This window comes from Tenrec ecaudatus, chromosome 6 (assembly GCF_050624435.1).
Source record: "Tenrec ecaudatus isolate mTenEca1 chromosome 6, mTenEca1.hap1, whole genome shotgun sequence".
NCBI classification, from domain to species: domain Eukaryota; kingdom Metazoa; phylum Chordata; class Mammalia; order Afrosoricida; family Tenrecidae; genus Tenrec; species Tenrec ecaudatus.
The window spans coordinates 792,459-820,254 of record NC_134535.1 but is presented as its reverse complement, the minus strand read 5'-3'; the positions used below and the strand labels follow the sequence as shown (position 1 = coordinate 820,254).

Here is a 27,796-nt window from a genome sequence, read left to right as displayed (position 1 = left end):
AGCGTCACCGAGAGGCGGTCCTGTTGGTGGGCGGGGCCCGTGGGCCTTGGCCTCGCCCAGACGCCCAGGTCGTCCGGGCTGGAGTGGCGTTCCCGCGCTAGGTCCAACAAAGGAGGCGGAGTCGGCTCGTAATTTTGTTTACTGCTCAGGATGGAGGGCAGGGCTCGGCGGGCGGCCGGAGGGGCAGTGCGTGCCTGGGGCTGGCCCCGCCTAGCCGGCTTCAAGCTGAAGTCTGCGTTGGGGAGAGACGCCCAAGGCCAGCGGTCTGAGAGCGGTCCCGCAGCCCTGGGTCCCCTGGGGCGGCCTCCCCGGGCCCCGGCAGCAGCATCCTCCACCGCGGCCACAGCTGCCCCCTCAGACGCCTCAGGTCCTGCGTGTCCTTCGGAGGGCAGGAGCCCAGGCTGGGGGACGCTTCTCCGTGCAGTGCCCGAGCGAGGGCCCTTGCAAGCTGGGGTTTCGACTCCTGAGGCGGGCAGGGGTAGAAGCAGAGGGTCACCGTGTGCCCTGGGCATCTGCCCCACAGCCGGTCCCGCCCTGCAGACTGACCTGCATCAGCGCCAGGACTCGGCCCCCCGCTGGCCCCCAGAGCATGGAGGCCAGAAAAGCACCCTGGGCGTCTGACAAGCCATGGGATGGTCCCAGAGCCATCAACACCAGGTCAGGCTGGAAGCTGTAGGCCAGGGGCAGCACCAGACCCAAGACACAGCTCAAGAGCCCCCCAGTTTCCTGTGGGAGAGACAGCAACGTGGCACCAGCCCCTCATCCCAAAAGACACCCCACCTCCCAATGCCATGATCCCAAAGTGTGAGCAGCCACACTGACAGTGCCTCAGGGGCTGTGGAGGACCTGCTGCTGCAGTTGGGCACACATACGGACCCCTAGGCCTGTGTGGCACAGGGGTGCTACCACTCACCACTGGCAGCGGCACGGAGATTTGAAACATGGAGTGGGCTGCTGCCTCCTGGGCCCCAATGTTCAGCCACAGGATTCTCCTTCCAGAGAAGGGGAAGGCACAGGTGAGACCCCGTCCAGCCTCCAGAGCTGAGGCAGGATAGGCGTAGCAAGGACATGACATGTGGAAAATCCCTCAGGAGCAGAGGCCTGGCCTGCCATTGTTCCTGAGCCCACTGCCCAGCTTCATCAGTCCCACTTCACCTCATAATGCCCTGCCACGACTGGGGACCTGGTTGCCCACCCACACAATAGGACAGTGAGTGGCCTAGGAGTTGTACCCGTCATTGGCGAGGTCCAGGGGCCGATCCAGCTGTCCCACGGCCACACACAGCAATCTGGAGGAAGAGCCAGTGAGAGGTAGGTGGGCTCAACCCCCTGGGATCCAAAGTAGAATGGTCCACAGCCCTGCCCCCACACCCACAGTTCTGCCCCATCAGACTCACCTCTGGGCCCCCAAGCGCAGGCCCTGCTGAAGGGTCACATCCAGGCTGGCAGCTATGGCTGGGACAGGCGTGGCTGCAATGCCGCTGCTCACCTGAGGAGCCAATAAAAGGGTCATCAGGTGTCCACCAAGCCCCAAACTACGTAAACAGATCCACTGCTTGCCCTGCCCTTTGCTCCTGCTTCTGGTGGCACCTTGAGACCTGAGGCTCAAGTGGCCCCTCTGTACATGAGATGCTAGAACTGCATCATCTTCAGGGCCTGCCAAAGAGCTGGAGGCTGACTCACCCTGGTGGTCTGCACCCACCTGCCCCCTCAGGATCCCAGCCACCAGGGTCAGGATCTTCCCCAGTGCTGTAAGGGCCTCGTCCTGGGCCAGGGCCTCATGGGGTCTGTGGTGACAAACCAGGGAAAGACACATAGGCATGGGGGACACAACGCCACCATGCCATACAGGGATCATATACAGGTACAGCCAGCAACCTGGCCTGCCCCCATGCCCAGACTCACCTGGCCAAGGCCTCCATCTCCTCCCTGAGGGCTCCCTCGCGACAGAGAACCGCAGCTGGCAGGGCCAGGGCCTCAGCATCTGTGGCAGTCAGGGCAATGGCAGTGCGGATCTGCGGTGGCGGGCAGTGTTGCAGCTGGTCCAGGAAGGAGCTTAGTGCCACCACCGCTTCAGCTGCTGCCGCCTCTGCTGCCACCACATACTCGGGGCTCCCGGGGGCCGGTGGCGGGGGCTGGCCCTCTGGGGAGCAGGGGTTGGGTCTTGGCCCTGGGCCAGTGTCTGTGTGTGGTTCAGAGAGCCTCTGCTTAGCCCCATGAGGTTGGAGGGGAGGAGGCTCCAATCCCCTCCGCCCATGCCCTAACCACACTGACCCTGATGCTGGAAGCTGGTCCAGTAAGGGGCCTGGGCTGCCTGGACACGCTTAATGGATTCCTGGGCACTGCAGGGGACACCACCAAGCCTGGTACCCCTCTCTCAGACTCCTTGTTGCTCTGGCCACCCCTGGCCTCCACATTTCCCTGCCCTCTCCTCCCCCCCACCCCCGCCGCTGCCCCTGACACACTCCAGCCCCTCGGACCTCCAACAGGGTACCATGGTCCCCGACAGAGGTGGGGGAGGGTCGCCCAGCAGCGCCTGCACAGTCATGCACACTGACTCTGCGAGGGACTCGAGGTGGTAGCCACCCTGGGAGGAGAGAGGGGGCATGGCTGGGTGGGCGGTGTACCTGGTAAGGGGCGCTGCTGAGAACTGCCCCACCACCACCACCAAAATGCTCTGCAGTTCCCATCCCAGCAGGATGCTATTCAGTGAACGACCCCCCCCCCCACTGGCCTGGATCCTGGACTTTGTAATGCCCCCTGCCTCCTACCCAGGCCATCCCCAGCCCAGTCAAGGTCACCTCCAGCACAGCACAGACCCGGCCACCGGCCAGCAGCAGCAACAGCTGCATGAGGTGGGCAAAGCACTCTGGCGTGGCCCGCATCTGCCCCTGCAAGGTGAGGGAACAGACATGAAGTGCTGGGCCCAGAAGTGCCCAGGGCTCCCCACAGCCAGGCTCTCACCTCAGGGTCCCCAATGGCAGAGTCAAACCCGGCAGAGACCAGCACCAACTCGGGGTCAAACTTGGGTAGGGCCAAGTCCGAGGAAACAGGAGAGAGGCTGGAGCCACAGTGGGGAGTGGTCTGTCCCCTCCAGAGACACTCCCATACCCACACCCACCCCAGTCAGCACACGCTGATGCCAGGGCTTCAAACCCCCAGGAACCCACCAACCCCCAGTCACCTCGAAGGCCAAGGGGAGCAGGATATGCAGGAAGGCCGCCATGTAGTCAGCATTTCCCATCCCCACCTGCGGTCATGGGGTCATCACCAACAACTGCCCACCAAACCACACCATCCTCAACCAGTCCCACTGCCCTCAGAGGCCCAGAGCAAGGGGAACAATGGGAGCTGGGGTGGGAAAAGGGTCTGGCCCTAGGCTGGGGGCCTCCAGTAAGGGACAGGATTTGGGTTTGGTCCTGGGCTGGGGTCCTGGAGGTGAGGCTGTACCTGGTTCCAGGGCAGGTTGACAGTGAAGCCCCGCCCACAGCCCCGGCCAACCTCGTCTGCATCTCCCTCTCTCAGATTGGGCCAGAAGCGGCCATCCTCGTAGCGATGCCAGGAGAAGTAGAGGACACTGTGGACAGCTGGCTGGGGTCAGAGACCAGAGCCTGGGTGGTCCAGACTCCAGATGCCAGCAGACCCTGAAAACATGGGCGTATCCCCTGGATTTCCCAGGCCAGGCTGTGCCTGGCCTCCAGCTCACCTAGGGTCTCCCTCAAAGGTGTACTGGATGCCCTGGCCGTGGTGGACATCCCAGTCGACGATGAGGATCCTGGGGACATGGTGGGGTCACCTCAGGCCTCCTCAGCCAGGTCACTTTCCTCCCTGACACCACCCCCCACCTGTGCACACCTGTGCAGCCCATGTCTTTGCCTGGCGTGCTCCGCTGCGATTGCCACATTGTTGAACACGCAGAAGCCGTTGGCTGCTGCCCGCTGGCTGTGGTGGCCAGGAGGCCTGAGGTTAAGGGACACTTGGGTCACACCCTGGTCCTTACAGGTGGGCAACCAGGTGGGGAGCAGGGGTAGCCCTTACCTCACAAGAGCGAGTCCATTACGTGTGGCCCCTGTCAGCACGGAGTCCACCAACTGCAGCGCAGCGCCCACAGCCAACCGGGCACAGTGAAAGGTGCTCTGTGGGAGGGGGTGTCAGCTGAGCCCCTGCTCACCCTCGTGCCAAGCCAGTGCTGTGCAGGGCGCTGCATAGGGGCCTGGGAAGGGGGCGGGAGGGGCACACACCGGGTGGAAGTAGACTGCGTCATACATTCCAGATAGCGCCTGGAGCCCCGCTGTGTCCATGGTCTGGGTCCCCCGCACCACAGCCACATACTCTGGGCTGCCAACGGATGGAAGACGTGTCAGGGTCCTGGGAGGGGGAGGGGGACTCCAGGTGCTCTAGGTCACACCCCCCACTGTCCCGCCCTTCCCCCTGTTCCTGTGGGGCAGCCACAGGGACGGCCTCAGACGCATCAGCGACTCTCCGGTGGGATGCACGTGGCGCGCGCAGTCTGACCTGTGCACCAGGCCCAGCTCGGCCTCCGAGGCCTCGCGCGCCACCAGTCGGAGGCACCTCTGCTCCAGGCCGCGCTGCTGCAGGCGCTCCAGAGCCACGGTCAACCGCTCCGGCCGCTCAATCTCGCACTCCGGGCTTGGGGGGCCGTGGAGGTAGGGGCGGGACTCAGCATTCAGCGCTCCCTCCTGCCCCCTCCCGCCCCGGTCAGGTCCCACTCACTTGTCCCAGAGGAGCCGGGCAACCGCCATGTCTTCGTGATACACGAGCGCGGTCCCCATGGCCGGGCTGTGCACGTCGGGTCACCCTGGGTGGAACAGAACCAAACGCCCCCCGCCCCTCAAGGTGACCACATCATGCGCTCCAGCTCGCAGTACTGGGGAAAGTGCAACGCTAGACCCCCTGCAGTGACAGAGCCCGGACGGCGGCCACACGGGTCGCGGGCCGAGATCCCAGGCCCCCAAACCAGCGCAGAAAGGCGGTACCACCTGCCCAGGTGTCTCCCGAGACCGGGCTTCCGGCTTTCACCTTTGGGGCCCCTCAATCCGACCCTGGACCGCCTCGCCCCGGTAGCCCCGCCTCCGGACTGCCTGTCCCTTCCCTCGGCCCCGCCCCGCACGCCCCGCCCCTCCCACTCCGGGCTCCAGCGGTGGCTCCACCTCCTTCCCTCGCCCGGGGTCGGGCGGGGTCACCCTCTCCGGGCCTCGGGGTGCTGGTCGGGCAGTAAGCGTGCTGGGGACAGTGCCAGACATCCCGTGGACCTCATTCACTACCCTATGTACTCAGGGCCGAGGCTCTGCCGCTGCCGTGCCCACCATGCACCCTCCGCCCCACACTTGGCTGAGTCCACCCTGACCAGGCCACGGTAGTGAGGGGGGGGGGGCGCGCTACACGGGGTTCTGTCTGTGGAGAAGAGCGGTGACAGCATGAGGGATGAATCCACGGAGGAGTGACTGAGCCGCAGGTCCTGAGAGTAGGCAGGACATCTGGAAGGCCAGTGAGGCAGGGGCCTGGGAGCAGGCAGAGGGCACACGGGGTAGGCTATGGAGGCGGGGCCCTGGGAGTCGTTTGTGGACGTGGATTTTGTCAGGTGCCTTTTAGAAGGTTCGGCTCACAGTGACTGTGTCCTCCTAGTCCTGCGCCATCCTCACAACTGTTGTTTGAGCCTATGGCTGCAGCCCCTGCAAGACTTGATCACTGTCCCGCTACTGAGCATGATGTCCTCTGCTGGGGACTGGTCCCTCCCTAGAACCCGTCCAAAGTTGGTGAGGTGAAGTCTCCTCTTGCATGGTGCTTCTCTCTCTTGCTCAGTTAAGGCTAGCAGGGAGCCGTGCTTACCAAGCTAGCCAAAGATTGGTTAAAGAAGGGGAGATGTGGCAATGCAGACCACCATCTCAAGCCAAGCAAGAGAAAAATCCACTGCCAAGGAGTCAATGCTGATTCATAGTGACCCTATAGGACAGGGAAGAACTGCCCCTGGGGGGTCTCTGAAGCCCCCTTCATTCTCCCACAGAGCGGTTGGTGGTTTCGAATTGCTGACCTTGCAGTCAGCAGCCCAACACAGAACCTACTACACCAGCGGTTCTCAACCTGTGGGTCCCGACCCCTGTAGGGGTTGAATGACCCTTTTACAAGGGTCGCCTAAGACCATCAGTGTGGAATACAGAAGGATTTCTCCCAAGCTGTCTCCCCCAAATATATACCAAACAGCTGCTTGTGAATGACCATACACTTGGAGGTCATCAGAAGTAGGTCAGGGGTTATTCTCCCTAAGTGCTATCAGCCATCTAGAGCAAACAGTCACCACTGTTTATCCCACAAGTAGGGTCCACTCCCTTCTGATAAGGAGAGTAGTTGTCTGTTTCCTTGTAGGAGACACCAGAGAGGTCAAACCCATCCAAAGATGAACAAGGTTAGGCTGCCATCCTAAATCTAGGATCAGCCCATCTTGTCACATGTATACCCCCAATCCCTCCTCTTCCTATTGCATGTATTTCCCTAGGCCACCCCCTCTCATTACTGTATTACATATAGCACAACCCCTTCCTGTGACATGTGTCCTCACCTGTAATTAGGGGGCTTGCATGTCCCCAGAGAACATAAAAGCCTGGGCTAGCATTAAAGGTCTCTCTCTCCCTCCACGTGGACCACCAAGTGGGGCTGAGGTGAGCATGTCACCATGAATTGTGTCTGACTCCATTTATTTCAATATTTCTCTTCTATCTCTCATGCTCTCTATAACTTTACTATGATCTTTACTTATTATCGCTTGTACTATTGCGCCTACCGGACTCCTAATGATGTGTTAGGGGCTGGCTTCCCCTGACACATCAGAAAACATTTCTGATGATCTTAGGAAATGATACACGCTCCTCTATCCATCTCCTGGTGGGTCCGCCCACCTGCAGATCCACCCACATACAAGTACCCAGTATAAATACTGTTACCCATGCTACACCACGCTTCAAGAAAAAAATTTCATAATTTGTCATTAGAAATAAATATTTCACAAGATATATTTACATATTGTTTTGTGATTAATCACTGTGCTTCAATTATGATCAATTTGTAACAATGAAAATACATCCTACATATCAGGTATTTACATGGCGATTCATCACAGTAGCAAAATCACAGTTATGAAGTAGCAACGAAAATCATTTTATGGTTGGGGGTCACCACCACATGAGGAGCTGTCTTACTGGGTCTCCGAGTGAGGAAAGTGGGAGACCTGCTGGACTACACCATCATGGCTCCTAAACAAAGGGGAAAGAGGTACTTGAAGGGCAGTTAGGCGGGAAGGACATTGTTTATTTATGGAGGTGGAGAATCCATGGAATGGGGCTCTCATGGGTGGGATTAGGGTAAGTGGGTGTGCATGTGACAGGCATTCAAAAATGGAATCAGAAGTCAATTGTCATCACTTAAGGGATGTGGTGCATCCACCTGGAAGCTGGTTCCTCAGGTTCCACTCCTGTGTCCCAGTGTTGTTTGCTCTTGGGTTCAACTGGAGAGTCACCGGTGTCTGGTCTGCTTCTGCTCCTGTGACCAGTCTGAACTGGTCAGATGAGTGAAGGCGACAGAGAAAAGGGAGGGGCTGAAACAGTTTCTATCAGGGGAGTCTGTAAAGCACATTATCACTGGGTGGGAAAGACATTTGGAACTGAGATGGGAAGATGGCATGAGTTAGTGTTAACTGGATGTGGGGTGTGACTGAGCCCAGGCATGTTGCCTTGGGGAAATTCCTCAAAATCACCTGAACTTGAAAAGGGGTGGTAGAATCCAGTCTCTTAAAAAAAAAATCATTTTATTGGGGGCTCATACAACTCCTAACAATCCATACATGCACCAGTTGTAAAAAGCACATTGTACATTCATTACCCTCATCATTCTCAAAAACCATTTGCTCTCCATGTCAGCCCCTGGCATCAGCTCCTCATTTCTCCCTCTCCCTTCCCGCTCCCCGCTCCCTCATCAACCCTTGGTAATTTATAAGTTATTATTTGTCATATCCTACTCTGTTCGACGTCTCCCTTCACCCACTTTTCTGTTGTCCATCCCCCAGGGAGGAGGTTACATGTAAATCCTTGTAATCGGGTTCCCCCTTTCTACCCTACCTGCCCTCCACCCTCCTGGTATCACCACTCTCACCACTGGTTCTGAAGAGATCATCCGCCCTGCATTCCCTGTGTTTCCAGTTCCTATCTGTACTAGTGTACATCCTCTGGTCTAGCCAGATTTGTAAGGTAGAACTGGGATCATGATAGTGGGTGGGGAGGAAGCATTTAGGAACTAGAGGAAAGTTGTATGCCTCATCTTTGCTACACTGCACCCTGACTGGCTCCTCTCCTCCCAAGACCCTTCCATAAAGGGATGTCCAATTACCTACAGATGGACTTTGGGTCCCCACCCCACATAACTTTCACTCACAATGTCCAGCCTCCTTCTTAATCTGTTTTTATCAACATTCTGGCTTACAAGGAGTCTTCTGACTGTACTTCCTCCGAGACCGATGTGATGGTGTTTCTCGCAGTCCATGGTATTTTTCAATATTCTTCACCAGCACTATCCTTCAAAAATGCTTCCATTCTTCAATTTTGCTTATTCATTGTCCGACTTCCACATGCAGATATGAGATGACAGAAAATACCATGACTTGGTCGGGGCCACTGAGTCCTCCAGGTGGCGCCCTTGCTCTTCCACACTTCCAAGAGGCCTTGTGCGGATGCACCCGTGGGATGCATCAGTTGATCTCTGAGCACTGACGGTGAATCCAAGCAAGAGGAAATCCGTGACAGCTTCTTTTTTCCGTTTATCCGCAATGCTGCCTGTTGTGAGGGTCCACTTTGAGGTTTACTTGGGGGGAGGGGTCTAAGAGTACCTCTGGGGCAGGGCCCTGAGTCTTGGGGTGGGACTATTCTGGCCTCCCTGGTGGGGTGACTTCTGGGTAGCCCTTGTGCCCACTAGTGCTATTCCCCCTCAGCTGTGGCTGCAAGGGTGACCCCAAGGTGGGAGGGGTACAGGAAGACACTTGTCCTTGCAGGGGATCTAATAGGGTCCCACAGGCCCAGAGCCCGCCCGCCCCTGACTCGAGAGACTCTGACTGGGCCACTTGAGTCAGATGTCTGCTCCCAAGCCAATCATGGCTGGAGAGGAATGGTGTGCTCTGACTGGCCATACTGGGTCACCTGGTCGCGCTCTGACGGGTCTGGGAGGTCCTGAAGAGCTCTGCCGCCTCAAAACATGTCTGTGCAGCCAGGAAAGGAGGGGCACCGTTACTAAGTTTGGATTCGGTACCAGGGAACTGTCATCCCTTTGAGGACACACCTGTCTGAACAGGTGGAAGATTGAGGGTGGCCGGTGTGATCCACGTGAGGGCTCACGTCAAGCTGGGCCTGGACGACCCCGTGTGGCCAGCAGAGGGCAACAGGGGGTCATGATGAGGGGCTTGGGTGACTGAGACGGGGTGGTGTGCACGCACACGCTTGCGTGCATATGACCTAAGATGTACTCCCACCGGAGGGTAAAGGCCAACTATAGGAGTTCAAGGCTCAGCTCAGGCTCACTGGCCCAGGGCTGGGAGCAGGCACCATTTGTCGGGGGCTGACTGGGGGACGGTGGGGGCACGGGGGACGATAACATCCCACCTGCAGCCTGGTAGTGCATGAGTCCCCAAAGTCACCCTCCCGCCTGCCACCACCACTCAGAAACAAGGCTGGAGAGTGAATTACAAAAGAGTTTATTTCCTGCCAGACTTGTGGGCTGGGGGGCAGGAGACCCCTGGAAAGCTGATGTCTGAGTCAGAGCCTGCATGGGCCTTCCCTCTGTTCCTCCATATTGGCAACAAGGGCCTGGCCATGGGCGTTCAGGACAAAGCCTGCAGGGCTCACCCAAGCCTCAACCCAGCCTGGGAAGGCGGGGCCTAGGCCAAGAGGGGTCCTTCAGGAAGTCCCCTCTCTGCAGTCCTCAGAGGGCACTGAGGTGGCTGGCCAAGGGCAGAGTCAGCTCAGGGAGAAAGGATTCATGGAGTAAGGGGTCTTCTCTGAACCCCTTCAAGCAGACGCCCTGGGGCAGAAGCCCACCAGAAGCCAAGGCTGTCACCAGGGTCCCCACCCAGGTGGGAACCTACAGTTTGAAGCTCCTGGCCAGGGTCCCATGGCATGCCCACTTGGACCCCCAGGCCCAGAGGTCTTCATAGAGCCGTCTCCTTGGAAACCTTCCCCAACTGCTGGGGAGGCCTGAAGCTGAGCACCTCTTTATAGGTGACACCTAGGGAGAGAGGTGGGGGCCAGTCAGGAGAGGAGAGACCCCATTGGGAGCAGCTGTCACCTGGGCTACACCAGCCCAGCAGGATGGCATGTGCCCGCCCCTGCTGTGAAGAGACCCACCACCAGGATGTGAGCCGAGCACCTGAGCCGAGCACCTTGGAACATGCAACACGCTGAAAGTCAGGGCTAGTGGTCCTGGCTGGAGGGAGAACTGTGGCATTGTCTGGCTGCTCTATAGCCCAGGCCTGCTGGGCCACCACAGGCCCTGGCTGCAGGGCAGCTGGCTCAGAGAATGTAGGAAGACAGCCATGTCTTGGCAGGGCCCATCTGAATGCCAGGATAGGCACCAGGAAGCTGTAGCCCAGACTCATTCCATGGACCACCCACAGCCCTCACCTTGGTTTCCTGAACTCTGTGCCCCACACCAGCTGACTCAATGGGAGCTGTTAGGCTCCCCTCAGTTGACCCACTCACCGGGCCAGGGCAATGCCTGTTTGGGAGCATGGCCTCACACCAGTGGCTTTGCCTTGGTCACCCATGGGTGGCTGCGTGGGCAGCCTTACCTAACCCTCACCCGGACCTATGCAGACAGGCACCAGGAGACACTATTTCTCCCAGGAAACAGAAGTGGGGGGCAGAGGGGTGTAATGAGGTTTGTGCTCCGGACCAGGGCTCAGCCACAGACTTCTCTGTGGAGGCCAAGCCACCCGATCCTGTGGTCAGTGGTTTCAATATAACCCTGGGCAGGAAACCCACTGAGGGTTAGGAGTCATGTGCAGGCGTGGGGTGATTCAAGTGGGAGAGTCCTGAGCTGGGAGGAAGAGGGGGAGGGGCCGATCAAGCATCCCAGCCTCCCTGGGCTCAGAGTCCGGGAACTCATCCTGCTGGGCCCAAGGCCAGGCCTTTGTGTGAGCTCCCAGCCAGAGGTCACCTCCCCAGGAGGCCTGGGCCAGGCTGCCCGCCCGCGCCCCGCCCGCTCACGCTTCCACTCGTCCAGCGTGCGGTCCACATCGTCGAAGGAGTCATCGTACTTCTGCACGGCCGTCTCGTCCTCCGTGTCATGCAGGGCCTCGAAGTAGGGGTGTGCCAGCGCTGCTGCCGCTGTCACCCGCTGCTCAGCATCCAGCACCAGCATCTTCTCCAGCAGGCTCACGGCTGGTGGGGGGAGGGGCTCAGGCCATGCGGCCCGTGCTCCCCCAGCCCTGCCGCCCCCCACCCCTCGCTGAACACGCTAGCCATCCTACCCAGGGGGCTGGCATTGGTCAGGACTGAGGCAAAATCCTTCTTCTCCAATTCCGGAAGGCCTTTCATGTAGTTCTTGGCCTGGGGGAAGAGGAGGGAGGGGTGTACTTGTGGCCGGCTCCCCCTCCCTGGCCCTGGCCCCAGGCGCGGCCTCCACTCACATCTGCGCTCTGCAGTCTCTGCACAAACTCGGCTGGGGGCGTCCCTGTGACCTTCATGATTTCCTTCAGCTGGTCCAAATCTGCCTCAAGGTCAGGAGCACAGCACAAGGCCACAGGATGGGCTCCCCACGCTTTTTGCCACAGTGGCTCCCAGACCCTCCATGGCCCCCAGTGGAGGATACGGTCGTTGCCCTTAAACAGCGTCTTCCCAGTGATCATCTCGGCCATAATGCAGCCCACTGACCAGATATCCACTGAAACAGAGCCCACCTTTGTCAGACCTCCTAAGGACACTAAGAGATACCCCCTCACCACCACCATCCCACTAGCAGCCCCTCCCAGGACCCTGCCCCTCACCTGTCTGCGTGTAGTGCATCCAATTCAGGATGACTTCCGGTGCCCGGTACCACCGTGTCACCACGTATCCTGTCATTTCGCTGTCCGCTTGCCTGGCCAGGCCAAAGTCCAGGATCTGCAGGAGGAATCTGGGAAATGGGGGATCCCCAAGAATCCCAGAATAGGGGTGGGGTGACAGGCTTGGGGTTCTGCCTGGCTGATGGTGGTTATCCCAGGTGGCACTGCGCATGAAGTCTCCATACTGGGGTCTTCTGCCCCACCTCCAGGTCCTGAAAGAGCCCTGGCCACTCTCCATCCCCTGTGGTCATCTCTATGGGGTCTAGAACTTTTCCCACGCCTCCCTGGTTCTACCCAGGCTGGCCATGGAGAACTGGGCTGCGTCCCAGCCCTGCACTTAAGAAGCCCCATGAGGCGACCTGGCATCACCCCCAGTACCTCCCTTCCCGATGCTGGCCCTGCTGCCCCTCCAGGACCCATCTACTGCTCCACTGCTGCCCTAGGGAGGCCCTGTACCAGGGACCCTGTCCCCTATCCCTGCAGCCTCCCCACCTCTCCACCTCGTCCCACTCCACCTTACCTTTAGCTCACAGTCCTCATTCACTGCCAGGTTGCCTGGCTTCAGGTCCTGCAGGTACAAGAAAAGTGACCACAGTGGCCTGGCTGGGTGGAGTAGACATGGGTGGCATGGGCAAAGCCACTGAAGGCCTAGGACCCATCTCTAGGCAGGACAAGAAGCCCCAGTCTTCTGCAGGCCTTCCGGAGGTCATGCATGTGGGAAGGGAAGCTCAGGACAGGGCTCCCCATACACACTCTCCCTACACTCACCCTGTGGATGACACCAGCCGCATGGATGTACTGTGGGAATAACAGAAGGGTCAGGGCTACAGCAGTCAGCAGCTGCCCCCGCCCAAAAAAAAAACATCTTGTCCCACACTGATGCACAGCCCACCCACTATTCTCCCCAAGGCCACCAGGTCCCCCTAAAGCCTTGAACATCTGCCCCATCAGGAAGTGGGTGTCCCTGATTCCACTCCACCAGCCCCACCTGCCACCCCAGGCTCACCTTGAGCCCCTTGAGCATCTGGTAGACCAGGAACTGGATGCGGTCCTCGCTCAACTTTTCATGTTTCATGAGTTTGCCCAGGTCTGTCCCCATGAAGGGCATCACCAGGTAACTGTGGATGGCAGGACCAGGGCCTCTTAGCAGTGGCCTTTCCAGCACCCTGCCCCCCTACACCCTCACTGACTCACAAGCCTACACCCCTCCCTGCCCAGATTGTCTGTCAGGATTCTAACCACATTTTCAGGAGGGGTGGGCCAAAGGCAGGCTGAGGTGCCAAGAGGGCACAGGTGGGAAAGGCCAAGGTCAGGCTTGGGGAGGGGACCTGGGAGAGGGGTGTCAGGTGGGATAGGGACACACAGGACATTTGGGTATGGGGACAGGCTGGCTGGGTGGAGAGAGACACACGGAGAGGCATTTGGGCACTCTTCCAAGACGACACACAGGCCCTGGGTGTCCTTGACCTCTATAAGGCCATGCAGTGAGGAGCCCGCTGCCCCTCCAGCCTTCCCTGGCCAGGCAGCTGGCATGTGGCCGAAGTGGAGTAAGCCTTGGGGGTGTGGGGTGGGGGTGTTGGTGGTGAGACTTTAGGGCTGGCTTCATCGGGGGGGGGGGCTAAAGACGGTGTGCCCCCCTGTCATCAACCAGTCCTCCAGCAAAGGTCAGCAGTTCCAGTTACAGGCCACACACTGGTGCCAGGGTCCTGGGCATGGGCCCTGCCTGCTCACAGACTTTGGAACCAAGCTCCTACCTAAGGTACTGGGGAGGGCACGCCTGGGGCCAGGAGCCCCAATTTGCCTCAACCAAACTCTGCCAGCAACTGTGGTCCCCAGGCACGTGGGACGGGGGCTGGAGGAGAAGGTTGCGGAGCAGGAGGTGGGCATTGTGCAGCTCCACCCATCAGGCCTGTAGGACCCAAAGACTGCGTCCGGGGCCACCCTGAGCCTAGCCCGCCGGCCACTCACAAGTCTGTGAACTCGTCCAGAGTCTCGTCGGGAGTGAACACATCCAGGAGTCCGATCACCTGGGGGCCGAGGGTTGTGGGCTTGGGCTGGGCACCCTGAAGGCCCTGGCACCCAGGCCCCCCACATGGGCTATTTTGGGATGGTGACAGGCAGCCAGGATCCTTGTGGGGAGAGGCGGCTCCATGTCTGGTTGGCTCAGCTGCTTGCAGGGCTCCAGCCTGGAGACCCCTGGGGGAGCATGGGACCCAGCAGGTGTTCCCAGCATGGGTTTGCTGAGAGCAGTCCAAGGCCCATCAGGGAGGGCTCTACTGCCTGAGCTCAGGATACTGAGCGACAGCCACATGAGCAGTGGGAAGCCAGCAGGGCAGGAGTGGGCAGCCAGGCAGAGAGAGTGGACATCAAGCGGCAGAGGCCAAAAACTGGCTGGACCCATGCAGAGGGAGTCAGGACTGGGCTGGAAGGCCAGGGGAGAATATGCCAGAGGTAGTGTGAAAGGTGGGGATAGGAGGGTGGTGGACAACAGAGCGATTGCTTCAGTCACTAGGCTCAGAGCTGGACTGGTGAGTCCTTGGGGCCTGGGGCTTGGGAGGAGGGGGAGGTCAAGCAGAACCAGGCTGCTGAGGGGGCCTGGGGAGAGGGGGGAGGCAGAGCCCTGAGAGAAGGGCCACCAGAGAGGGTCTGGGGGCAGAGGGAGGCCCCAAGTGCTGAGGCTTGGGGACAACAGTGGACAGTATCCCAAGGAAGAGGGTAGGGGACAAAGCCCCAGGGGTGGGGGCTTTCAGAGTGGGCAGAGAACTTCTGTGCCTCTGTTGATTGTGGCAGGAGGTGGCTCCGGGTTAAAGGGGAGGGGAACTTAAGAGGGCCAGCACCCATTTTCCACTGCATCTTAAAGGTGCTACAGAAGGGCTGGGTGGCATGGTAGCTGGCCAGGAGCAGGCGCTGTCCTTGGCCAGGCAGGGCTGACGCCCAAGAAGGGTGGGAAGCAGGTCACAGGACCAAAGGTCCCCCCAGGTGAGGAAGGGGCAGCAGGGAGAGGAGCAGAGCTGGCTGAAGGGAAGGCTGGGGTGGGGGCAGAGGGAATGGAGGGAGCTGGGAGCCAGGGCTGGTCAAGGAGGGGTGTCTGAGAGAAGACTGTGGGCAGCAGCTAGGAGCCAAGGGACAAGGAGGGGTTGCCAGAGTATCAGTCAGTAGCACCAAGTGGCCCAGGCAGAAAGGGGCTGAGTCGATCCTCGATCCTTGGAGGGAATGTGCCCTGGCAGAGAAGAGCTTTGGCCACTGGTCAGCCCCGGTGGGGTCCTGGGACAGGACTTTCTTTCCCAGGCTGGTCCCAGCTCCCCTCAGATGGCCAGGAAGAACAGTCCTTTGTGTGCCCTTAACACCCTTCACCCACCAAGTTGGCCCCAGGAGCCAACTCTACCGAGGGGGGAGCCCAAAAACGATTAGCTCAAGAGATAGACCAGGCTCAGTGGGGAGGGGGGTGTCGGAAAAGCACCTTCCTGGGAAGGTGGCTCTTCCCATCTGCAGTCCCCTTCCTGTTCCAGGCTCAGGGCTGGAGACTGAGCCCCAGGGGCTGGCCAATCTGGGCCTGGGGCCAAAGGCCAGGAGCGGAGTTCTCAGCAGGCCGGGCTGGACAGAGGCTGGATGGCCAGACTGGGAAGCTGCCCCTGCCCCGCACGCCTTCGCCCCACACTCGATGCCCCCACCCCCTCCACCCCGCGCGCTCACGTTCTCGTGCTGCATGTGTTTGAGGAGGCGCAGCTCGCGGTAGGCGCGCTTGGCGTAGAGCTCCGATTGGAAGGGCCGATACAGCTTCTTGATGGCGACCCTGGCGCCCGTGCGGCTGTCCACGGCTGAGCTGAGGGGCGGAGCGGGCCGCTCAGGACCAGCCAGGCATCCTGGGCCCCCCCACCCCCGTCTCCGTCCCATGCCACCCACTTCCCCTGTCCCGCGGCGCCCACTCCCCGCCCCTGTCCACGCCCCAAGTCCTCTTCCCGTGCCCCGCAGAGCACTAACCACACGGCGCCGTAGGCGCCCGAGCCCACGGGCTGCAGGTCCCGGTACACTGAGCGCACTTCCCAAGCCGTCTTGGTCACCTCCTGGCGGTAGAAACCCTTGCGGGCGGGCGGCGGGGAACCCATGGCGTGGAGCCCGCAGCGGAGAGCCCGCGGGCGGGTCACGGCTGCTAGGCGTGGGCCGGCGGGACTCCGGGGTTCCGCGGTCCCGCCCCGCCCGCCGGCCAACCCAGCTCTGGGCCCGGCGCACGTGACACCCTGGGGGCACTCCGGAAACCCTAGACGGGCTGGACGCTAGGCAGCGGATGGGGGGGGAGGGGGGAGGCTGCTGGCCAGACACTCCAGCCTGCCCTCGGGGGCCAGTCTCCTCCTTACTGCCCCACAGAGAGGGCAGGCCCGAGCCCCTCACTGCCCCCTGACTCCATACCCCACTCGCAGTCTGGCGCTACCCACTATCCAATGTGTCTTGCTCTCAGGAAAGGGCTCCCCAGGCTTCTCACCTGCATCTCCAACACCCACTCCTGTGGCCACTGTCCCCAGGTTTCCCAGAGGATGGCTCCGGGGTCCTCCCACACCTCTCCTCAACTTGAGGACTCTCTGCAGGCCACAGAGACATCCTGGTTCCCACTCCCCACAGCTTTTGGAAGCTTGCTCCCAGCCTTTGCTCAACGTAGGCACCCTAAGGCACAGACCCCTCTCACCCCTTTCCCCATGGACCCTGGGCCTGCAGAAAGTGTGGGACACCCCCCAGGAGCAGCCTTGGGGGAGTGATGGTAACAGGATCTTATATGCCCCCTACCAGGCCCTGGATGCCCCGCCCGCCTACCATGAATCAGCAGCTCAGTACCATCTGGACATGCCAAGTGGCTTTACACTTGGTGACCAGCGTCCTAAGCTGGCAGCCAGCGGGCCGCCTGAGGCCCTGCTGGGTGCAGAAATACAGGCTGAGTGAAGGCCACCTCTGTCCCTGACAGAGGTGAGATGGGCAAAGTTCCCATTCTGTGGCCATTCCACCCCCTGACTGGCCTTAGCCCAACTTTGTGGCCAGGGGCTGAGGTTGAGAATCAGGTTGTATTCCTGGGGACCCCTGACAGGTCCCCACATGTGAGCTGCAGTGACTGGTTGAAAGGGGGCCCCTTTCCCAGGCCAAGCACATCAGAAGAGGCACTGTCATTAGCTAGACGGCCACAGGGTACTCTCCCAACCCCCTTGGGGAGCCTCAGACACCAGTTGATCAAGAGGGAACCTCTTTATTGAGCACCCTGTAGCAAGTACTTTACATCTAGGCCATACTGGGGCCCTGTGAGACTGGATGCCACCACCAGCCCACTCCCCACGCACAAAGAGGCCCTGAGCCAGGGAGGCACAACAGTGACCATAGCCTCCAGCCGAATCCAGTCCCAGGGCTCCAGATGAGCTCCAACGGGGAGGAAGGGAGGGAGGGAGGGAGGGCGGGCGGGATAACCACAGACCCTGATATCTAAGCCTTGGGATTCAGGGCCACTGGATGGGGGATAAGGGAGCATTTCCAGAGTGTCCATGTCTACCTGCAGGCTGATGTGCCTCCCACCCCCACCCCAGCTGGTTCTGGGCACTCTGGCCTCAAAAACTTGCCGTAGCACCCTAGGCTACGTGGAAACACACGGGTATCCTTCAGCAGCCAGAGCCCCACTTGGAAAACAGCGAAATGCCAGCCTTTTGTGGCACCAGGATGATGAACTCTCCAGGGTGATGGGCAGTTATCCAGACCCTTCACTGGACCGCCCTGCCGGACCCACCCCTCATACTGCACAGACCCTAGTAGGTACCAGCAGGACCCTGCCAGTTCCAGCTCTCAGTCCCCAGTTCCAGGCTGAGCAATTTTGACCACCGAGACGCTTCTCTGAGTGTCAGGGACCCCTGCCCACCCCTCCGCCAGGGACAGCCCCCTGGACAAGGAGGAGAGAAGGAGACAGGTAGGAACTTCCTTCCTTTGTGTGGTCTTCAGGGACAGCCAGCAAGCAGGGACACTGCATGCATGTGTTGCATGTTCACACCATTCCCTGTACCCCCAAGTGTCCAGGTTCCCTCAGGGTGTGGCATGCAGGCCCAGGTTCCAGCCAAAGTCAGAGCTGCCAGGTCCTGGGGACTCTGAGAGGCACCCCTGTGGGGGAGCCGGTGTACCCAGCAGCAGGGGCCAGCTGGAGTGTGGCAGGCAGCTCACTGCTCGATGTCCAGGCTGCCTGGTGGCTGTAACGGCTCTGGGGGCTTGAAGCTCAGGACCTCCTGATAGGTGAGCTCTGGGGGAAGCAGGTTTGATGGGGACTGGGTGATCTGTGCTGCCTGGGCCCACCCTGTCCACCCCACCTATAAGGTCTGGGCCCCGTGCCCTCTGAGAATGGCTTCAGCCCTGTGCTGATGGCCAGAGTCTGTGCTGTGCCACCCCCAACTCCCCTGTATAGCCTCAGCCATCTTTGCTGTCCTACCCAGGGAGGAGAACCTGCCCAGCACCCACCCTTCCACTCCTCCACGGTGCGCTCCTTGGCTTCCACGCTTTCATCGTAGGGCTCGGCCACGGGCTCATCGTCAGGGTCATGGTACTGGCTGAAGTAGGCATGGGCCAGGGCCTCGGCTGCACTAACCCGCTGGTCGCTGTCCAGCACCAGCATTCTTCCCAGGAGGTCCACAGCTGCAGAGGGGTGGGGCCCCGGCAGGCATCATCAGCTCTGCCTCCAGCTGAGCCCATCCCCCGCCCCACCCCTCTGCTCACCCAGCGGATTGACTCCTGGGAAGACACTCCGGAGGTCCTTCTGGGGCAAGGGTGGCAGAGACTGGATGTATGTCCGGGCCTGGGGGGCACAAAGGCAGGTCTGAGGGGGAGACTCCAACCTAGGCAGGGAGGAGCACAGTGGAGCTGTGAAGCAACCTCCCCACACACAATCAGTGGTTCCCATAGGGCACCAACAGCAGACCTCCTCATCTAAAGTTCTGGGGGTACTGTGTGCCCGAAGTCCTCAGGTCCTGGCTCCTCAGTGCCCATGAGTAGGGTTCGGAGCTGGGGTTTTGTCCCCACTGTCTCTTGTGCAGAGCTCTGGTGCACAGTGGTTACATGTTGGGCTGGTCACTGCAAAGTCAGTGGCTCAAAATCACCAGCCATTTCCTGGGAAAAAGACGGAGCTTTCGACTCTTGTAAAGAGACCTAGTCTCAGAAACTCACAGAGCAGTTCTGCTCTGTCCTTCTGGGTCCCTATGAGTCCACTTCGACACAAAAGTTGTGTGTTTGTTGTTTGTTTTGGTCCACCTTGTGTAGGACTGTCTTCCCCACCCCCTATGCTCGATCCTTCTGTGGCCTGTGCTGCCCCATGGCGTCCTGTCACCCGCCCCCCCCCCCACACACACACCAAGGCCCTTCCCAGGTACCCTGGGGTTCAGCCAGCAGAGGGGTCTGACTCACGTGCTCTGAGGAAATCTTAGCCAGCACCTCAGGGCTAGGCGTGCCCACCACCTCCATGATGCGCTTCAGCTGGTCGATATCTGGCTCGCTCAGGAACACCACTGCCCAGGCCAGGAGACCCACCTCCATCCATACCCCCAGCCCCACAAGCAAGCACTCAGGAGGGGACCCTCCACCCGCTAGGCAAAGGATACAGTCATTCCCAGGAAACAGAGCCTTCCCCTGCAGCAGCTCTGCCATGATACAGCCCACTGACCAGATGTCCACTGTGGGGGTTGGTCTCCATCAGCTGGCTCCCCCAAGTCCCTCCTCAGGGCATGCCAGACCACACCAGCCCAGTGGACTTCTGGCAACTCCAGGGCCCAAGGCAGGTGGACCCCTTCTTCCCCCTTGAGCCTCAACTCAACAGGGGGAGGGGTCAGCTCTGGCTGCAGGGGCCAGGGTCACTCCAGAGCCACTTTACTCAGGTCCCCCTTAAGGTGTGTGGCTCCCCCACCCTAATCCCTTGAAGGTGTGTGCCTGATGCTGGCCCCAATACCGCCTCTTTGCTCCCCCAGCCCCCCAGCCCTTTAAAGGCATGTGTCTCATGCTGATTCCAACTTGCCGCCCAGCCCCCTCTGTCAGGCACCTGTCTGGTTATAGTGCATCCAGTTAAGCATGATCTCTGGGGCCCGGTACCAGCGCGTGGCCACATAGCCGGTCATCTCTTCCTCTGCCTGGCGGGCCAGCCCAAAGTCCAGGATCTGAGATGACCATGAAACGTCTCCAGCCTCCACTGGCTGAACCCCCGACCCCACCTCCTCCGCCCTGCCACTGAGCTCGCCTGCCTCCCCACCCCCACACCTGACCCTGAGCTCGCAGTCTTCATTCACGGCCACGTTGCTGGGCTTCAGATCCTGTAGGGGTGAGGCCATGAGTGTAGTGCTAGTGAGATCCCAGAAGACCCCAACCAGGACCCAGGGCTCCCCGCTCACCTACCCGGTGGATGATGCCTGCCGAGTGGATGTACTAGGGGTGGGAGGGGAAAGCACAGTGAGACTCACTTCTGCTCCCCACCCCCCACCCTCTGGCCTGTGCACCCCCACGTCCCCCAGGAGGGAACCTTCAGCCCGCGAAGCAGCTGGTAAACCAGGAACTGCACGTGCTCGTCGCTCAGCGCCTGGCACTTGACTATGTTGTTCAGGTCTGCACCCATCAAAGTGGTCACCAGGTATCTGGGGTCAGGGGCCAGGGGTCAAGCAAGGGTCAGGAGAAAGGGGCCGCTGCCCGCCTCTGAGGACACTCTCCCCAGTGGGCCACTGCCACCAGTACTCACACTTCGCTGAAGTCCTCAATGGACGTGGCCGGAGTAAAAACGTCCAGAAGTCCGATGACCTGGGTGTGGGAAGAGGTTCAGCCTCTTCGATTTGGGTCCCGCCCCGGGGCGTTCCCTCCCTCTGACCCGCCTCCCGGGCCTCCAGCTCCAGCTCCCCATCCCCAATGGCTCCGCCCTCCCGGCGCTCCCCGCACCTATTGGTCCGTCCTGGGAAGCCCCGCCACAAGGCGCTCCACGCCTCCATTGGCCCGCCCGCCTCGCTGGCCCGCCCCCGGCTCACGTTCTCGTGCTTCAGGTGCTTGAGCAGCCGCAGCTCGCGGTACGTCCTCCGCGCGTGGATCAGCGACTGGAAGGGGCGGGACAGCTTCTTCACCGCCACCTTCTGGCGCAGCCGCGCGTCGTAGGCCGAGCTGGAAGGCGGGCGAGTGAGGCAGCGCCGGACGGTGTGGCGGATCCGCCTCCCCAGGGTGGCGCGCAGGGTCCGAGAGGGGACGGCTGACCACCCCCTCCAGCCACCCCGGCGCCTGGCTCAGATGTGAGCCCATGGGTAGGGCCTCTGCCCGTCTGCCGAGGGCAAGTGTCCAGCCGTTTCAGGCGGCGAGGGCAGAACTCCAGACAGCCTCCCTGGCCCCAACTCTCTCTGCCTTGCGCCCAGCCAGCCCTCCCCCACCTCGGGAGAACCCCTCACCCTTCACCCCTCTACCAGCCTGCACAGATGCCGGACGACTGGGCCTAGGAAGAGCCGGGCCAGCTGGCGTGGGAGTGACATTCCCCCCTCTCCCTCCCAATACAGACCCCACGGCCACGGAGCTGAGTTTGACCCATGGCGGCCCTGAACAGGGTGGGTTTCTGAGTCTCAATCTTTACAGGACCGGGCAGCCTTATCTTTCTCCTACAAAGCGCCTGGTGGGTTTGAAGTCAATCCAAGGTTAGCAGCCCAAAGCCTAACCCACGGCGCCACTAGGACTCCTTGAGGGCCTGCCTAGGTGCCCCCCCCCAGCTCCCTGGACCCGCAACCCCTCCTCGGGGCACTGGCCCTGGGAATATTTAAAAGTGACGGAATAAATAGTGGCCAGGCGCGTTTATTGGGCAGGATAAGATGCTCGGCAAAAAGGGGTGGCCTGGCACACAGGACATTACCCTTTGCCCAGCCTACGCCCTTAACGACAGGCATCAGCCCCTCTCCCAGCTGAGGCCACTGGAGACAGCAGTCCCAGACCCTATCCTCAGACACAAATGGGGCAGGGTCACTCGCCCTCCTCTCTGTCCTTGGCCACCTACTGGATGCTACGTGGCTGGGGGGAGGGGCATGTACCGCCCCGTGGTACCCTTCGCTCCTCCTGGATTGCCCTCTCCAGAGGAAGAGTGAGTGGCGCCTCCCTTGGGACGACTGCTGGGGAGACACCTCTTGAAACCCAGGTGCTCAGGAGGTCTCTGTGGGAGTAGTGCAGGAGCGCTGTCCAGGAGCCTGGGACATGGGCGCCTCCCAAGTCCACAGCCCACCCTGCTAATGTCCAGTCACCTGGGAGGGTGAGAGGAGTGGCCCCTCATTACCCGAGTGCGTCTGCGCAGTGGAGTTGACAGGAGTTCCCATCCCCAGCTGCTCGCGCGGCACCAGGACTGGGCCTGCCGAGGACAGGCTTCCAGGCAAACGCTCCAGGTGCAGCGGCGACCCACCTCCTCCCCAACCTCAGGATGGACAGACAGTTCTCGGGCAGGTGAGTCCAGCGGGCTCTGCAGGTCTCTGAGGCACTCAGGGGGCATTGTCCCCGACCCTCCCCCTGCCCTTGAAGACAGGAACTCCCAACAGCGTGCAAGGACCAGGGAGACGTGGGGGGGGGGGCGGGGAGTGTTCTTCTTAACGGTCTGGGGCGCCGGAAACGCTATCCCCCTGCCTATGGCGGGGCGCCACCTGGCCTACACCGGTAAGAACCTGCTGGGGACTGGGAACACCTCTCCATGTCCACCCCCTGAGCATCAGCCTTTCTGTCAGCCTCACACATCACTGCCTCAGTCTCAGTCTTATTCACCCCACTACCCGGGTGCGGACCCCGGGAACCCGCACCCCCCACCCCCACTCAACCATCTGCCAGAGGTCCGGGCCAGACACTCCAGGGTCCAGCTGCGTGGGGGTCGCCAAGTCCCGTGGTTGGGACAGAGTGAGGGGGTGCAGACTCCTGCTTGGGTCCTGGGGAAAGGGTCCTCGGGAAAGGGCGAGGTCCGCCCTTCTCCCTTGTCAAACAAAAGCACCCACCGCAGGATAGGGGGCCTGGCCACACGCGGGGGACTCCAGGTAGGAGCTCGGGCCTTTGGGGGCTGGGACCCCACCTTCCCGCAGCAGCTGACTCGTGTATGTTAGGACAGTTTCCTGCACACACACACACACACACACACACACACCCCGTGCCTGCCTCCGCCCCGCCCCCACCCCGCCCCCAGCCTCGCCCCTACCAGACCGAGCCGTAAGCGCCGGAGCCCACGGGGCGCAGCCCCTGCAGTCTCTGCGGCACCTCCCACGCCGTCTTGTTCAGCTCCTGCCGGTAGAAGCCGGCGCGGGGGCCCGACATGGCCGGAGCGGGGCGCAGGCGGAGGGCGGCGGGAAGTGGAGCCCGCGGGCTGGGTGCCCGGGCTGGGGGCGGGGGTTCCCGGAGACCAGCACGGCGGCCTGCGTCTCCCAGGCGGCGGGGCGGAAACCCGGCTCCTCTACCCCAGCGGCCGCGCAGCCCGGGGCGGGGCCAGGGAGGGACGTGCTGCCCCCTCCGGCCCCCCCCTCCCGGGGTTCTAGCGCGGCCCCTAATGTCTCCGCGTCTAGTCTGCGGCCCCGGCACTGCCCGATCCAGGCTGTTGCCACCACCGCCTGTCGCTCCGCTGCCTAGCTGGGATGTCCGCGCCCCATTTTGCTCAGTCTCCGTGCGCCCCCTTCTGCTGGGGTCCTGCGCCCCCGCCCCCTGCCCTATCCTGCTTAGGTCGCCACCCCACCGCCCCCAGTTCACTCGGGTCTTCAACCCAAGCTCTTGGGGCCACACACCTTCGCAGCCCCCTGAGGTCCAAGAAGCCACCCCACCCCCTGCTGCACGCCTGGATCCTGCATGGTGCCTGGGTTCGCTTTGTGGACCTAACCCAACCTCACTGGTCACCACCACCACCACCCCTCCTTGAAGAGGTGAGGGTGGGCTCAGACACAGCACACGCACACGCACACGCACACGCACGAGCTGCCCACACCCGGGAAAGGGCGGGGCAATTTTGGTATGGCTTCTCAAGAAAGGTGGTTGTGTGCCTGGAGACCCCTTCCCTCCCAAGGACCTCACGGGCAGAGTAGGGCTGCCCCAGGGTGTCCAGGGCTGGTCTGTAGGGCAACCAGCGGCCACCTCTTTGTTCCGCTGGTCAGCCTGAGAGGGATGCTTAACTACTGCACCTCCAGGACGCCCTATCAAGAAGGCACTATTCATAAAAACTGGACATGTTGTTTAATAAAAAAATCAGCCAAAAGCGCTGGGCTGGTGGCAGATGGCGTCTGGTTCTCCGCCAGCCCGGTGGAGAAAGTGCCAGCCTTAGGCGGTCTGGGGGTCCCTGGCGAGCTGCGTCTGGCAGCTGGTGGCCTGCACAAGGCCATCCTCACTGCTGGGGCTGGGAACCAGCGCTGTCAGCACCAGGGACAGCAGCGGGGGTGGGGGGGGCGGTGTCTCCCAGAGAGTTCCTAAAGCCCTTCCAGGTGGGCGTCCGAGTCCTACGCCTCCCTCCCCATCCCCCGTGACTTTTTTCGGAGAGAGCAGGCCTTCCCCCACCGCTCCCATTCCTGCAGGTGAGCAGGAAGGGAGAGGTCGGTGGGTGGCCGCTTCACAGGTGCTGTGGGTTTGGAGAAGCTGGTTGTTCAGAGGGCTCCTGATCCCCATCCCCACCCCGGGCGCCAGTGGGGAGGGAGGGGATGCTGTGGATGAGAATTCAGGCCCTAACTGTCCAGCCTTCTACTTTTCCCAAAGAAGCTAAAATCCAGGTTTCTGCGTGACATCGCATTCATTTTAAACAAGTGCAAGGCAACCGCGTTGAAACCTGCTCACACGGTGAAGAGCACACCCCTAATCGGGGCCCAGGGCAGGCGCCAAGGGCTGGGCACAGGCCACAGTGGCCCGTTCAGCCTGGTGGCTGCAGCCCTGAGCCGCGCCCAGCCTTGCTCCCCACTGCGGAGTGGTTTCGGCTCAAGGCCTGGCGCCGGCGTGTGTAGGGCGAAGCTCCCCTCTCCCTGGCCAGAGCCGCGGGGGCCCCCCTGAAGGCCCCCTGCCATTGGGGCCCTTTCACGGCCTGGCAGGCCAGGGCGGGCAAAGGTTTTGTGCGAGGTAAATGGAGCTGCAGCTGAAGGAGAGGCGGGAGGGAGCAGAGGCCTCCGGGGTGTGGGAACCAAAGGCGGCCTCCTCTGGGGGAGGGGAGCCGCTTTTGTTGCGTTCCCATGGCGACCGGGACTGGGCGTCTCCTTTTCCCCCTTCCCTTCCCGGGGCCGAGGGCCTTCCGCCTAGCCTGCCCCGTTGTTCCCCCAGAATCCTGGCCCCTCAGGGTGTGCCCCGTGAGGCACTGGGGCGGGGTTGATAGCAAGCACTGAGGGGAAGCGGGTTGGAGATGGAGGTGTATGAAAACCCGCCCACCGGAAGGAGGGACAGCCAGGGCCCTGCGGGTGGGGTGGCAAGGCACACCCAGGACCGGGAGTCCCTTGGGGAGCCTCACCAGGGAAACCAGGGGAGTGGGTGGAGGGGTGAGTGCTGGGGGTGGCGAGGCCTCTGCTCAGAGAAGGGGTGGGCAGATGACCCAGGCAGGAGAATGACCCCCCACGCTGCAGCCAAGAGCCTCCCTCCTCAGCAGGGAGCCCTGCCCCTCTTCCCAGACCCGCCTCCCTCCACCCCTTCTTTCACACAGCTGGGCCCACTGGGCACTGCATTCAAAATCATGCACAGTGGTGAATGTGAATGATTTCCTACCCCAGCAGGCAGGTTCCACCCCACCTTTCCTTCCTCCCAGCTCCTGGCCCTGCTCAGCCCTATGAAGGCACAGCCCCAGGTCCCAGGCTTGACTGTCCTGCGAGGGGAGGTTGGGGCCCAGCCCCCCAGGTGTGGCACTGTTGGACCTCCAAGCCTGGAGGGGAAGGTGGCTTCTCCTCAGCCACTTGTTCCACCTCTCCTTCTTACTGGCTGCAGAGTGAGTGGGGAGCAGGTAAAAGTGGCTGCAGAGGTGCAGTCTAGAAGCAAGACCCCCTGGTTCCCAGCCCCCCTCCATCTGCAGCTCAGTACCCCAGATTGGGTACCCCTGGTCTGTCCCCTTGCCAGCACCCCATGGTCTGCACTGCCAGGCAAAAGAATGGGCCCTATTTGGATTTCCTGACCACCTGGTCTAGGGAGTTGGGGGAAGCACTCACACAGGTTCTATGGGATTTGAAAGGGTGCCTCCTTCAGGAGAGGGTCATACCCATTGGGGTGGGGGTGGGGGGGAACGTTGAGCCCTTGGGCTGTGTAAGGCCCAACACCAGTTAAGCTCAGCCACCTCCCCAAATAGAAGCAGTTCCAGTGCTCACATAAAAACTTAACAAAAACCTACTGCTATCAGGTCGATTCCAAATTACAGTGACCCTGTAAGACCCTACAAAACTGCCCCTTCGAGCTTTGAGACAACTGTTTAAGGGAGTAGAAAGTCCTGTCTGTCTCCTTTGGAGTGGCTGGTGGTTTTGAACTGCTGACCTTGCAGTTAGCAGCCCTTCAGGAAACACTCCACCACCAGTGCTCCTCCCGTAGGACAGGAGAAGTTCATTAAATGCTTTACTTTGACAGTATGGCCCACAAAAAGGATGGTTAAATATCCAAATAGCCCTTGGTAGATAAGGCTCCCCACCCCTGGCCTAACTTTCAAGAAACCTCCCTTCCACTAGCCAGTAACAGGCCCATGGGAGGCACAGACCGGGGCTGCCCCCCACCAGTGTTCCTTAAGAGTCTAGAGTTGTCTGAGTACTTGGATTGAGTCATACCTGAAGCTGTCAGGCTTCCCCTTTCTGCTTGGGTTGGGTTTCTCCTAGCAGAGTGTAAGCCCACCCCGCCCCCACCACCTGCCCCAGGCCAAGTCTGTCTTTTCTGCTGGCTGCTCGGTCCCCAGTGTCCAGAATGTTCTGGGTGAGGATGGCTGAAACCCTACCACTGCTACCCTGAGGAGTGTACTGTTGGTGCCATCTGCTGCATGTACATCCCACGGTGCCGGGCACATGTGTGACATGCGTGTATACCTATTTAGGCACCACTGTGTGTACACATGTGCCATACATGTCTCTTCTGTGTCTATACCCATGGTGTCTATATACCACGGTGTGAACATTTGTGCCTTGCATGTGCCTCTGCTGTGTCTATACACCAGTGTGCACACATGTGCCATACATGTACCTCTGCTGTCTATACATCATAGTATACACACAGCTGCCATGCATGTGCCTGTGTTTATACACCAGTGTCTATATACCATGGTGTGCACCTTTGTGCCATGTGTGCTTCTGCTGTATCTATGCACCAGTGTGCACACATGTGCCATGTATGTGCATCTGCTGCCTATACACATTGTGCACATGTGCTATACATGTGCATCTGCTGTATCTACACACCAGCGTGCACACATGTGCCGTGTGTGCTGCCACCTGCCTTGGCTGTTTCATGGCTCATACCAGGAGCTCACCTGGTCAAGCTTACCCACCACTCACTATACGTCCCAAGCTTCGGTCACCGTCCACATCCTCAGACAGCACAGAAGAGGCCAGTATGGGGAGGGGGACAAGTGGTCAGTCAGGTTCCTGGTACAGCTGGTACTGAGAACCTCAGTGTCCTAGGAGTGACCTCCAGACTTCTCTGTCCACGAACCCTGCCCCACCTCTTCTGTCCCAGCTCACAGGTCTCGTGGCCTAGGCCTTCCGCCCCATCTCCCGCCCAGGCTGCAACAAGGCTCCGCTT

At 60.8% G+C, this 27,796-nt stretch overlaps 3 protein-coding genes across 4 annotated transcripts; all 3 read right to left on the bottom strand.

Moving 5' to 3' along the window:
* Positions 1-83: 83 nt before the first annotated feature.
* On the bottom strand, positions 84-5,099 carry HDAC10 (histone deacetylase 10). 2 transcript variants are annotated; one of them, XM_075553450.1, is made up of 19 exons: positions 4,735-5,099; positions 4,516-4,650; positions 4,242-4,338; positions 4,039-4,136; positions 3,856-3,960; positions 3,707-3,775; positions 3,451-3,577; positions 3,185-3,250; positions 2,965-3,024; positions 2,802-2,891; positions 2,481-2,587; positions 2,275-2,342; positions 1,906-2,182; positions 1,703-1,787; positions 1,398-1,489; positions 1,233-1,289; positions 914-992; positions 547-726; positions 84-463 (listed from the first exon to the last, which is right to left on the bottom strand). In XM_075553450.1, the coding sequence occupies exons 1-19, from the start codon at positions 4,791-4,793 to the stop codon at positions 221-223; spliced, it is 2,094 nt and encodes a 697-aa protein (XP_075409565.1). In that variant the 5' UTR covers positions 4,794-5,099; the 3' UTR covers positions 84-220. The 2 variants fall into 2 exon arrangements, with proteins under 2 accessions (XP_075409565.1, XP_075409566.1); XM_075553451.1 differs by lacking the exon at positions 4,516-4,650 and having other exon boundaries at positions 155-463.
* A 4,646-nt stretch (positions 5,100-9,745) lies between these two features.
* MAPK12 (mitogen-activated protein kinase 12) lies at positions 9,746-16,321 on the bottom strand. The gene is made up of 12 exons (XM_075553446.1): positions 16,079-16,321; positions 15,791-15,920; positions 14,066-14,124; positions 13,104-13,215; positions 12,866-12,895; positions 12,618-12,665; positions 12,041-12,155; positions 11,866-11,937; positions 11,684-11,763; positions 11,525-11,603; positions 11,262-11,435; positions 9,746-10,281 (listed from the first exon to the last, which is right to left on the bottom strand). The coding sequence occupies exons 1-12, from the start codon at positions 16,201-16,203 to the stop codon at positions 10,205-10,207; spliced, it is 1,101 nt and encodes a 366-aa protein (XP_075409561.1). The 5' UTR covers positions 16,204-16,321; the 3' UTR covers positions 9,746-10,204.
* A 1,023-nt stretch (positions 16,322-17,344) lies between these two features.
* MAPK11 (mitogen-activated protein kinase 11) lies at positions 17,345-23,392 on the bottom strand. The gene is made up of 12 exons (XM_075552596.1): positions 23,277-23,392; positions 21,106-21,235; positions 20,826-20,884; positions 20,613-20,724; positions 20,489-20,518; positions 20,359-20,406; positions 20,139-20,253; positions 19,705-19,776; positions 19,511-19,590; positions 18,827-18,905; positions 18,572-18,745; positions 17,345-18,356 (listed from the first exon to the last, which is right to left on the bottom strand). Exons 1-12 carry the CDS (start codon positions 23,390-23,392, stop codon positions 18,277-18,279), a joined length of 1,095 nt encoding a protein of 364 aa, XP_075408711.1. The 3' UTR covers positions 17,345-18,276.
* Positions 23,393-27,796: the final 4,404 nt, after the last annotated feature.

Coding starts and splice junctions, on each gene's coding strand:
- HDAC10 (XM_075553450.1), bottom strand. CDS start 4,793: ATGGGGACCGCGCTCGTGTATCACGAAGACATGGCGGTTGCCCGGCTC. Junction 3,776..3,855: donor CAAAGACATGGGCTGCACAG/GTGTGCACAGGT, acceptor CCATGTCCCCAG/GATCCTCATCGTCGACTGGG. Junction 727..913: donor TCTCCGTGCCGCTGCCAGTG/GTGAGTGGTAGC, acceptor TCTCTCCCACAG/GAAACTGGGGGGCTCTTGAG.
- MAPK12 (XM_075553446.1), bottom strand. CDS start 16,203: ATGGGTTCCCCGCCGCCCGCCCGCAAGGGTTTCTACCGCCAGGAGGTG. Junction 13,216..14,065: donor CTGGACGAGTTCACAGACTT/GTGAGTGGCCGG, acceptor TGCCATCCACAG/TTACCTGGTGATGCCCTTCA. Junction 12,896..13,103: donor AGATGCTCAAGGGGCTCAAG/GTGAGCCTGGGG, acceptor TTATTCCCACAG/TACATCCATGCGGCTGGTGT.
- MAPK11 (XM_075552596.1), bottom strand. CDS start 23,392: ATGTCGGGCCCCCGCGCCGGCTTCTACCGGCAGGAGCTGAACAAGACG. Junction 18,906..19,510: donor CTAAGATTTCCTCAGAGCAC/GTGAGTCAGACC, acceptor TGTGCCCCCCAG/GCCCGGACATACATCCAGTC. Junction 18,746..18,826: donor CCCAGGAGTCAATCCGCTGG/GTGAGCAGAGGG, acceptor ACCCCTCTGCAG/CTGTGGACCTCCTGGGAAGA.